The 12,914-nt window shown below is 38.4% G+C and overlaps 1 protein-coding gene across 1 annotated transcript; it reads right to left on the reverse strand.

Annotated features, from left to right (window-relative positions):
- Positions 1–9,627: 9,627 nt before the first annotated feature.
- LOC306873858 (neuropeptide Y receptor type 2-like) lies at positions 9,628–12,256 on the reverse strand (the record flags this gene model as incomplete). Its single annotated transcript, XM_079423371.1, has 3 exons — positions 9,628–9,957; positions 11,001–11,157; positions 11,622–12,256. The coding sequence occupies 3 exons, from the start codon at positions 12,254–12,256 to the stop codon at positions 9,628–9,630; spliced, it is 1,122 nt and encodes a 373-aa protein (XP_079279497.1).
- Positions 12,257–12,914: the final 658 nt, after the last annotated feature.

Raw genomic sequence — 12,914 nt, forward strand, 5'->3', positions numbered from 1 at the left:
CACACAACAGGTCCCAGAAACTGCAAAGAATGGCTTAACTATACCAGTGATTCTTAAAACTGTATCGTACTCACCCATCCATGGTTCCTGCGCATGAGATCAGTCCCGGAGGCGAAGTCCGAAGAGTCGAGTCCGGACCATAAGTAAGGTAGTTTCTATGAAACATAGAACTTAACCAAAACATCATAAGTCCAGCACAGAGACTGCAATGTTCTTAAAACTCAGGTTCCTAGGCTCCCACCTAAACTCGGTCAGGTGGAATTGACGGTGGTTGCAGGGGAATTAGAGAGGAGAAGATGAGGGCAGATGTACAGGCCCCCTGAGGGAAGGGAGTAGATGTTTAAGAGTTACTCTGGTCCGGACGAGAGCGTTGAGAATGCCTCGTCTGGATCACCTCCCTCAGGTCTTGCTTGCCTCTCCTTGACCTGCGCCTCCCTCTAGCCCTACCCGCAGGCGGGGGAGGGGCACGAGTCGCGACACTAGCCTTCTGCGCCCATCTCTGATCCCCAGATGGAGATGGGCCAGGACCCCTGCGTTGTTCGGGCTTAGACCTGGACCTTCTAGGAATAAAGGTTCTGAAGGCCGCTGAGCGTGCCTTCGCCTCCCTAAACTTCTCGACCACCGTCTCGACGGAGGTACCGAAAAGCTCGGAAGGCGAGACTGGAGCATCAAGAAGAAAGTGGCTTTCAGAAAGTGCACAGAGACTAGCGTGCACACTTACCATAACATGGATTTGTAAACACCGTTCAGATGCTGAACGGTGGTTGTGGTAAGATCGCACACCAAGTGTTTTGCGGTCTTTCTAAAAAATTATATAAATATACATTTCTGCACCTATATCTTCAATTTTGTGATAATTTTAACAGACTGAATCACGCAGTGAAAGAACGCACTCTAAATGAACACAAAAAAGCTACTCAATTACAGTAACGCAAGTAAATGTAATTCGTTGCTTTCCACCTCTGTTCTTTAGCAATATTGATTTGATGAAATTTGAATAGCAACTCTGTGGAGATCTTGAGAGATGTTTCTGTGTGTGAAATGACATGAGATAAAGAGAGAGAGAAAGCTTGGTTCGTAGAGGTCACGACTTGGATGCTGTTATCTTTGATTCATTGCCTCTCAGAGACACTGTCCATTCTGGGGACAATTTTTTGAGCCAATCACCTGAGCCGCACATGCTGTGAGACTGATCACTCTATATTAGAACTCCTTCCAGCAGAAAGGGAACAAAACTATTTCTCCCTGTTACAAGGGCTTCAAAAATTGGGTAGCCTACTCGTAAAGCATCAGCTTTTACAATTTGTCATTCCAAGCCCTTCTGTGAAAGACAAAATTAGAAAGTGTAAAGAAAGTTCACACTGATCTCTCCCATACAACAGCAGAAATAACATATACATCCTTCAGCATTCAGCTGTTCCTCTAGAGTTCCATAACAATAATAATAGAACAGTTCATTCAAAAATGAGACTTGTCATTATTTGCAATTCCAAAGTTGATGTGACAAAGCAGCCTGGAACTTTAAGGATAAGTTTGCAGAGTTCTAACCAGCTTTGTATTGTTACAATGTTAGTAGTATATGTAAATAAACAATGTGTTCTCTGTGTTTTATTAAGTGAATTCCCCCTGCTGGAGAGCACTGTACTTCGGTTTTATCCGATAACAGTGAAGATGACTGACTATGTTAATGTCTACCAACGGACAATTACAGTCTGTTAGTGTGCGCTACAGGTTTGTCGATTGCCTTTAAATGCTTGGGTGAATTCTGATTGGCTGTCAATCATTCATCAGATGGGGGAAATAAAAATATTCTGAAATTTGATTGCACCAATACTCTTCATGTTTTGTTTTTATCTGCATCGTAATAGTTAAAATAGAAATAGAAGAATTATTAATAAAGTTATCAAATAAAATTAAATATAAGATATTATATTTCTAAAATATAAATAAAATAAAATTAGAACAAATATTAATCTTTATAGTAAGTTTATGGTAAACATTACAGTTATCATCCTTAAAGGTATCGTTCACTCAAAAATAAAAATGTGCTGTTCATTTACTCACTCTCAGGCCCTCCAAGATGTAGGGGACTTTTTTCCTCTGTAGAACAGTAAAGAAGATATTTAGCTAAACTCGTGGTCTTTGGTGATTCATGAAATACAAATACCATATTTAACTATATATTACCTGTAATCCATAGCTTCAGGCAAACCGGGAAGTCTGATTCTTTTCAACAAACTGATTCTTTTAGATAGTCCGTTTCAATAAACTGGTTAAAAAAAAAAGATTCACCAGTTCATGTAATCACGCAATTACATAACGTATATTGGGTGTGTTAATGTATATTATTAACATACCCAATAATGATGTAAAACAAGGATGTTTTACTTTTATAAAGTATATAAAGTAGTCTTAATCAACTTACCTTTTTACATAAACAATGAGAAACCATAAAACTTTTACCTCGGTCCGAGCCAGAGCTGTTTCCTCAGTTCAGTGTACTGCTGTAGTAACTGGAGTTGACACAATCTGTATTGTTAAAAGCGCTATATAAATAAAGGAGATTTGACTTGACTTGACTTGACTGTTCACTCTGCCTGAGGCTATGGATTACAATTAATCATATTTTAAATAATGTTCAGCTTCTTGCACAGGCTGATCTTTTCACTTCATAAGACCTCAAAATATTGCCAGGAGCCACAGGTATTAATTTTGTGTTCTCTGATATGCTTTTTTTGACTATCAAATTGACGGTGACCTCTGACTTGGATTTTATGAATCCCCAAGAGCCATTTATTCAGCTAAAAAAATTCTTTACTGTTCGAATGAAGAAAAAAGTCGCCTATATCTTGGGTGGCCTGAAGTTGAGTAAATTAACAGCATATTTTCATTTTTGGGTGAACTATCCTTTTCATTTATTTCCAGGCATAGCTGCTAGTCTCTGACTAAACTGCATTTGGAGAGCGGCTCACATATTGTTTGAATCCTTGCAAAACATTGAAATGCAATGGACAGAAACAAGTGATGCTCGGTGTGTGTAAAGTTCAAGTGATAAATCAGTAGGGACAAATACTTAATTTAAAACAGAATATCCCCTGCTCCTCCAGTCATTGTCTAGTTACAGTAGTAAACATCTGCAGCTAGCATACTGAGATGCTCACGCTGAGGACATAATCATACTGCGTATTCGGATCCAAAAAGGAAGGAGTACGATTGAATTTGGGTTTGGACCAAGCAATCAAGAAAACAGCTTTAGTCAGTGTCTGTGAAAAGACCATGAGTGTGAAAGAAAAAGGCCTGTCATCCTCATATTGTGTGTGACATAAACAGATATGATGGATGACCCATAGTTTATTTGAAAATACATTTTTGCTTTGTTTTTTTTTTGATCAGTCAAGGTACAATAACCAGATGAAATACAAGTGCAAAAGCAAATAAGGATAGAGACAGCAAGAAAAAGTGCATGTGTCAGTGGGTAGGTGTGTGTCAACTTACCCATGCGCCTCAGAGTGACAGCTAGGATTTATCGTTTCACTGAATCAAATCATTTCGTTTTCACAAGGCCATTGTTTCATGCAAATCGCTGGAAGAGGAGCTTAGAGAGGGATTGCTTGATGTCTGTGTATTTTAGAATGCCATGAACTGTCGTGTAAAGCACCATGTGAAAACAAAATCCTGAGATAAGGACAATCAGCCATATTAAACATCAAGCTTCAATTTTATTGTGAGATTCAATTCAAATAAGTTTATTTACAAAGACCCTTTGAGCCATTATCTTCGTCTTTCATCCTCTATATCGCAAATATATATAAATAAAATGTGAATTATACATTAAAAAAATATTTTAATGTATCACAGCACAATTTGGTCATATCAACCAAAGTTTTGGTACTTAATGTTTTTAAATGTAAACACATCTGTTAATACAAACAAGTATAAAATTTCACAAAAACAGATCCACAAATATACGTTCATAAGTACTGTATGTTACATTGAAAATGGTTTGCAGAGTGAAAGTTTTTTCTCAAAATGTGCCAGGTAAAAGCATTCATGCTCATGTAAATATAATAATTAAAAACTATAAATCAACACTGATCAACACTAGTGGCTGTTTTTGTAACACCCTCACACAGAGTGAGAGTTGATGTGTGAACTGAGATCCCTGAAGAAAAACTGGACTGGTGATTTTGTGTGTTTGTGCTGCATGTGGAAAAGAAAAGAAAAAATCAACTAAATAATTAGGCACCACTTGACTATTTGGCATTCTGACTCACTCGTCTTTCCCTTGTTAAGAAACGTTCTGCGTTCAAAACAAGTTTCAGTATCTGCAGGCTGTTGCCACAGACAATAATTTTTAAATAAATGATACAGTCATGCTGGTGTCATGCTGTCAACCCTGCCCACCCTGAGCTCTTCTAGGTCAAAAATCTTGCTCAGATACGTTCTAGCTGCGATTTTGCATTCTGTGTAGTGGATAAATTGCTTGTTGCAATAAACAAATGCACTTTAATGTAATTTCAAAGGGGTGAAAAAACGGAAATGCGAGTTTAATGATGTTAAAGCACTTTAGTGCAAAAAGTTGTGTCCTATGGAACTATTTTTCTCAGCAGATGAATTTCTGGTTATGCATTACAGATGTAATTCCTATGAGTGACTCTTAATATAAACAGTCCCTTCTGGTACATATCATATTAATGGCTGTTACATGATTTTCATAAGAATATACACAGTGCTTTTCAACATTTATGCCTTTTAGACTTCCATCATTAATGTATTATTGTTTGTTTTTATATGCTGAAGAACTGGTCGAATGTTGAATGTGGTTATATTTTACAAATAATTCTCAATTCTCATCCCAAATTCAAGCAGGATCCACACAGAAGCCCATAGTACTAATTAAACGTGGCATTCTCATTTCCTGCAGACAATTTAGGTTAAAAGGAGTAATTTAGTTCTACAGTGGACAGGCATCAGCAAACCGATAATTTGTGTGAGTCATTGCTTTTTAAAGCAGCTTTGCATTCGATTTTCTTTCAGGAAATTGGAGAACATGGGGGAATAAGAGGATGTTTTCATGTTGATATGACATCATACACCTCTAATGTGTTGGCTGTAATTCTACAAGTGACATTTTTAAAGGCAGATTAATTACTCTGTGTGATATATATATATACACATCATGTGTGTCAGGTATTTTTCTTACATAGAAGAATATTGATTTTCTTGAAATTACATTCATCTGGCATGGTGATTGCAAATGTGACAGCTTTACAGATGACAACAATATACAGTAGAAAGCACATTTACATTACTGTTTTTTTTTTTCATTACTTTTTCTTTTTTTCACCTACACATCTATGTTGTCATATTTGCACATGCCAACCCATTACTAGGGTTAAGTTTCTAAAAAGTGAAGCACAGCAAGTAAATAATCCACTTTGATCCATCAAGTCCTGTCAACGATAATTCTTTATGTATTTTAGATGAAACACATTCATAATATTTTCAAAGTATTGGACTGACAGAACATCCCGCAAGGTTTAATGCGAGAAACATTCATACCGCAGGGGTAGAAACGCCTCCCTGTCTTCATGCTGTTGTTAGTCTGATAGAGTGCCACAACACTGGTCCTCTGTGCAAATTACTTTCAGATGAAAGGAGAAGCAATTTGCTGTTAACACTTTCCAGAGCCATTTGAGTGCACGACCCGCCTGTAAGTTCACGCAAGATGATGGCTGCTTAAAGATTAGAGAGCACAAATTTGTCATATGGTAACATCTGAAACTTTTTTGTGATGAAGAACCTTCTTCTATGATGAACAAAACTATAAACAGCCATCTTTCCTACAGATTGAGAGGCATTTTGCACATGGCAAGATCCAGAATTATTTGTGAAAATGTTCCTGATTCAAGTATAAGTATCTTCAGCCAATTTTTACATCTTGTTGAAGATGATGAATTGATGAAGATGAGAAGATCTTCCAAACATGGCCCACTTGTCTGTGTTCTTTTATTGCACTGAGTTCACAATTTAGCTAGGTCATATTGTTGTGAAGTTGCCACCAGCACAATTTCATTTAACAGAGGGACATAGACAGCAAGACCTTGAGAGTGAAACAAAGCACTTCCAAACTCCTTTCCCACAGTAGAGTGTACGCAGCATAGATGGGAGACACACCTTAACAAGCAGATCGGGCATGGCATGGTGTCCCATGAAGAAACGGTCATGGTATGAAGCGTTTTAAATTTGGAAACCACACAAATCAACAGGAAGTTCCCGCTATGATAAATCCTCCATAGTTTTGAACTGGCTTTAGAAATCCTTTCAGTATGCTCACCTAAACCATAAAAACAGAGCGAAAGACAATTTAGATACAGTAGATCGATAGTGTGTGAGAGAGTGAGCTTGACAGACAGACAGATAGACAGACAGATATATAGATAGATACATAGACAGATAGATAGTGTGTGAGAGAGTGAGCTTGATAGATAGATAGACTGATTGATAGTAGGGGTGTAACGATACGCGTATTCGTATTGAACCGTTCGGTACGAGGCTTTCGGTTCGGTACGCATTACAAACCGAAAGATTCGTTGGACTAATCCTATTACATTTGGAAAACTAAAGCTTAAAGTGTGTTAAATATAATGTTCTCAGTGCCACTGCGCTCAACAACGCAGCCCAAACGACGTAACAGGCAAGGTGCTGTCTGCCCCGCAATAACCTCCCCGTGCTGCGGTGCGTCGAAAGACGATGATCTTGTATCGACGATAGCCAGAGATATTGTCAAAAACATCAATTATTGGCAATATTAAGAGCATTTGTAATTTCCAATTAATGTAGGCCTGTTACATTCTTATTTTATTAGGCCTATTATTATTATTATGAAGTTACTTTTATTATTAAATTAAAAGTACAATTAATTTGCCAGTTATGCGTTAAACAATAATTAACGTATAACTGACGCGCTGCAAGTATAAGATTATATTTACTCTTCAATTAAAATGTTTTTAAAAAAGATCTTTTAAACAGGTCTATTAGGCTATAGGCTACCTACAATGAATTATCCTATAATTAAAATATTAACACTGCAGTCATCAATAAAAATCAATGAAATAAAAGGCTTTTCAACACAACCTGTTTAACATGAAATACCTTCCTTATTATTTATTTATTTTTTTCAGTATGTACAGGCCACAAGAGAAATATAAAGGAAATAAATGAAAACAGCTATAGGCTATACAGTTATCAGCATATGTTGAAGTAGATTCGTCTCTCTTTGTCTCTGAGAGAATATGCGGCATCAGATACCGAAAGCATATAATCCGTCATTCCGTTTTTACACTGAACAAAATTATAAACGCAACACTTTTGTTTTTGCCCCCATTTTTCATGAGCTGAACTTAAGGATCTAAGACTTTTTCTATGTACACAAAAGGCCTATTACTCTCAAATATTGTTCACAAATCTGTCTAAATCTGTGTTAGTGAGCACTTCTAACAAATCATTTTTGCTAACAAATCATTTTTCCATAGATGGAACAGCAGCTACGCTAATTATGTCTCTATTTGTTTATTAACATCCCGTGGTAACTAGGAATTACAGAAGCTTCAGTCTGGATCCAACCCTTAAATTATCTGAGATGACCGAACATCTGAGAAAAGATGATGCCAACCCCTCAGAGGATGCCAACGCTCAGATAACATACAGAAATACCAAATTTTGCCATAAGTTAAATATATTAAGTTTCTGCAATATATAAATATATTGTGGAAACTTAATTTCCTGTAGAGCTGCTTTGCAACGATTTGCATCGTAAAAAGCGCTATACAAATAAACTTGAACTTCTCCTTTGCCGAGATAATCCATCCACCTCACAGGTGTGGCATATCAAGATGCTGATTAGACAGCATGATTATTGCACAGGTGTGCCTTAGTCTGGCCACAATAAAAGGCCACTCTAAAATGTGCAGTTTTATCACACAGCACAATGCCACAGATGTTGCAAGTTTTGAGGGAGCGTGCAATTGGTATGTTGACTGCAGCAATTGGCATGCTGACTGCACACCAGAGCTGTTGCCCATGAATTGGATGTTCATTTCTCTACCATAAGCCGTCTCCAAAGGCGTTTCAGAGAATTTGGCAGTACATCCAACCGGCCTCACAACAACAGACCACGTGTAACCACACCAGCCCAGGACCTCCACATCCAGCATCTTCACCTCCAAGATCGTCTTAGACCAGCCACCCGGACAGCTGCTGCAACAATCGGTTTGCATATGTAGCAGAGGCCAGCGGGTAAGTGCTGTGCAGGTTAAACCTCACTCCTGGATCTCAAGTGGCGCTCTGGCGACTGACGGTTTGAATCCCGCTGTTACACATAACCAAAGAATTTCTGCACAAACTGTCAGAAACCGTCTCAGGGAAGCTCATCTGCATGCTCGCCGTCCTCATCGGGGTCTTGACCTGACTGCAGTTCGTTGTTGTAACTGACTTGAGTGGGCAAATATTCACATTCGATGGCGTCTGGCGTTCTCTTCATGGATGAATCCCGGTTTTCACTGTACAGGGCAGATGGCAAACAGCATGTATGGCGTCTTGTGGGTGAGCGGTTTGCTGATGTCAACGTTGTGGATCGAGTGGCGGTGGGGTTATGGTATGGGCAGGCGCATGTTATGGACAACGAACACAGGTGCATTTTATTGATGGCATTTTGAATGCACAGAGATACCGTGACGAGATCCTGAGGCCCATTTTTGTGCCGTTCATCCCCGACCATCACCTCATGTTGCAGCATGATAATGCACGGCCCCATGTTGCAAGGATCTGTACACAATTCCTGGAAGCTGAAAACATCCCAGTTCTTGCATGGCCAGCATACTCACCGGACATGTCACCCATTGAGCATGTTTGGGATGCTCTGGATCGGCGTATACGACAGCGTGTTCCAGTTCCTGCCAATATCCAGCAACTTCGCACAGCCATTGAAGAGGAGTGGACAACCTGATCAACTCTATGCGAAGGAGATGTGTTGCACTGCGTGAGGAAAATGGTGGTCACACCAGATACTGACTGGTTTTTGGTCCCCCCTAATACAGTAAAACTGCACATTTTAGAGTGGCCTCTTTTAGAGTGGCCAGCCTAAGGCACACCTGTACAATAATCATGCTGTCTAATCAGCATCTTGATATGCCACACCTGTGACGTGGATGGATTATCTCGGCAAAGGAGAAGTGCTCACTAACACAGATTTAGACAGATTTTTGAACAATATTTGAGAGAAATAGGCCTTTTGTGTACATAGAAAAAGTCTTAGATCTTTGAGTTCAGCTCATGAAAAATGGGGGAAAAAACAAAAGTCTTGCGTTTATAATTTTGTTCAGTGTACTTTCACTTTCTGCTTATAGTGAATTGACTGAGATTAAGACATTCACCGGCATAAATCTTGCGCAAAGTTTGCACGTGTGCAAACCCTGGTGCAAACGCGTGCTTGTGTGATATCCATTGACTCGCCTTCATGGTTTAAAACAGAAATATTTCCAACATCGCGACATAACCGATTGCCCCGCCCTCGTTTTGTGAACCGTTACACCCCTAATAGATAGATAGACAGATAGATAGATCACCTCAGACATCTGTTGCATTGAGATGTGTCGTCACTATATCTTGAGCTTCTAAAGCCTTTTTGGGTTTGCTGCGAGCCGCTGTGGCAGCCTGGCCCTCGGCGTGCAACGACTCAAGCTGTTCCTTGCAACTGAAGACCGCAACAAAGGCGCTGCGGTAGTTCCGGTTCATCCAACCATAAAGAAGTGGGTTGGCAAATGTTGAGCACATAGCCACAATGTGGAAAACAGTGTAAAGAAGCCTGAAGTCCTTCATGTCCAACACGTTGTGGTCAATGTCAATGGCGAGCTGGAAGGCATGGAAAGGCAACCAGCTTACTGCAAAAACCACAACCTGCAACAGATACAATGAGATGTTACGTCTGCACACATGCTGCATCAGTACTGGTCAAGCTGCAATTAAAGCCTGATCTACATTCTGGTCTAGTTCTCTGTTTATATTATTGGCAACTATAACATCTTTCAAAATAACTGTGGAGAAAATAGCTCTAAAATATTTGGGTTACAGAAGACTTCTTATGTGGAAATGCTCTTGGGAAAGATGCATGCTGTTCTAGCAGTCCTGGCTCTAAACAATAAAAAAAAAAAAAAAAGAAAGTACACACAAAATAAAAATGTACAAAGTCCTTGATGTGAATATCAGAAGTATCAACTGTAGACGTCCAGGTTTTAAGTCTATCTATCTATCTATCTATCTATCTATCTATCTATCTATCTATCTATCTATCTATCTATCTATCTATCTATCTATCTATCTATCTATCTATCTATCTATCTATCTATCTATCTATCTATCTATCTATCTATCTATCTATCTATCTATCGTGTCTGTGTGTATACACCTTCCAAAAGTTCAGTAAGCTATTTTCAGGAAGTTATTTAACACTTTTATTATGTAAGGATGCATTAAATTGATAAAAAGTGACAGTAAAGACTTTTGAATTGTGTTTCAATAAATGCTCTTTTTAATTTTCTATTTATCAAAGAATCCTGAAACAAATGCTATAATTGTTTTCAACACTGATAATTGTAAGAAATGTATCTTGAGCACCAAATCAGCATATTAGATTGATTTCTGAAGGAGTCATGGCTGCTGAAAATTCAGCTTTGCATCACAGAAATAAATTACACTCTAAAATATATTCAAATAGAAAATGGTTATTTAAAATTATTAAAAATTATAATAACATTTCACAATATTACCGTTTTTACTGGCATTGAGAGCCATTATAAAAACCCATTTTGGTCAACCACTAGATGTTAGTCGTCGTTTTCATTATCAGACTTTTTGCTGTCTACATGTGAATGCTTATAATATGAGGATACAGGAACACTACGATATAATATTTGATCAGGAAAGCTGGGAACTGTCCACACCATGGTAACCAGCATCTTGGTGGTCTTGCGGCGGCGCTGATGCCTGTCGTTGCGACCAACTGGGCTGACGTGATTGCGGAGTTTACACCAGATACGGATGTAGGCAAAAGAGATGATTGCCAGAGGCAACACATATTGCAGCAGCAGCGTGGAGATTCTGAAGAAAGAAAACAGCCATCATCGGCATAAGAGCAGCTGAAGAGTGTCATTATGTCATTGTTAAAGATGCTTTCACAAAACATGCAATCTTGCTCCAAAATTAAACAAGCTATGACTCATTTTAGCTGTAATTTATCTGTTACAGAACAAAGAAGCTTCCAAAGATGAAAATAGATTGTAATAATAATCTTGAATCTAAATCTAAATGATTCACAGTAATCAACCTCTTTGAAAATGTTTCAGAAATTTGTCAAAATCTAGATATCTGTTTACATAAATATCAACATTTAATCTTCATAAATTTGTATATTTATCTATAAAATATACAGATCTTTTTGCTTTCAGTGCAACTGGAAGAAAGTGACATTTGATAAATGAACACAGCATACATTTGTGTCTCCTTGAGGGCCTGAGGAAACCGTAATAATGCAGTTCATTAAAATATGCATGTCTGGTACTCACGAGTATAGAGTGCTGTCTGTACTACTGTCAGGCCACTTCTCTCCACAAACTTCAATGGAGTTATCTGGAGAAAGATCTACGATTCCATACTCCCTGAATATGGCCAGTGGGCTTGCCAGAATGGCGCTTACCACCCAGGTGATGGCAATGACCAGAAAGCAGGTGTCCTTTGACATTCGAGTGTCTAGGTGATAAACGATGCATCTATGCCGATCCAATGCAATTACGTTTAATGTAATTGTAGAAACGTGGACGGCAAGACCTTGAGCGTATGGCAGAGTGAAACAAAGCACTTGTCCAAACTTCCATTCTCTGAGGAGAGTGTAAGCCAGCGTGAACGGGAGACACAACGTGTTGATGAGCAGATCGGCCACGGCTAGGTTTGCAATGAAGAAGTTGGTGACAGTACGGAGTGTCTTAAATTTGTAAACCACATAAATCACCAGTGAGTTCCCCACAACACCCAAAAGGATGATGGTAGAGTATGCCAAGATCAGGACCACCTGCACCCCAAGAAACTTGGTGCTGTCTCCCAGCTCTAACAGCGGATGATTCAGAGTCACGTCGGATGAATCCTCTCCGATGGCCAGCTCTTTGCTCCCAGAGGAGCCATTGATTAAGCTGAGGGAATCCATTTATCACATGGCCATGTCAGATTTTAGAGAAAGACCAAGCTGCTCTTAGGTTTGACAACCTGAAAACACAGGGTTGATTTGATATTATGAATCTGATCAATATAAAAACACAGAACACTATCTATCTGATAGATAGATAGATAGATAGATAGATAGATAGATAGATAGATAGATAGATAGATAGATAGATAGATAGATAGATAGATAGATAGATAGATAGATAGATAGATAGATAGATAGATAGATAGATAGATAGAAGCATAATATGACAACAACAAAATTCATAAAAGAATGCAATGGACATGCATCACACAGAGGGAACAGTTTGGACTGCATATCATGAAACTAATACTGTTTATTAGCAGACTTAAAGAACTAATCGGTTTGTCTGGAAATATTTCCTTAATTATAAGTAAAGCTTTTTTTAAATATATATAAAATAATTTCTAACCTCACCATATATTAATGCAAATACAATAAATATTAGTCTATTTCTAATTCACATGCATATCTTACAAGTGACTATACCGGATTGTACGGCTCTCCATTCCAGAGTATAAATATTTTATATCTTTTCAGAGAGAGTCTGTCAGAGAACATATTGGCGAGCCCATATTGTTTTATTTCCACCAGCGAAAGAAGGCGTATCGACTTCTTC

The sequence above is a fragment of the Barbus barbus genome (assembly GCF_936440315.1).
Source record: "Barbus barbus genome assembly, chromosome: 8".
Classification (NCBI taxonomy): Eukaryota; Metazoa; Chordata; class Actinopteri; order Cypriniformes; family Cyprinidae; genus Barbus; species Barbus barbus.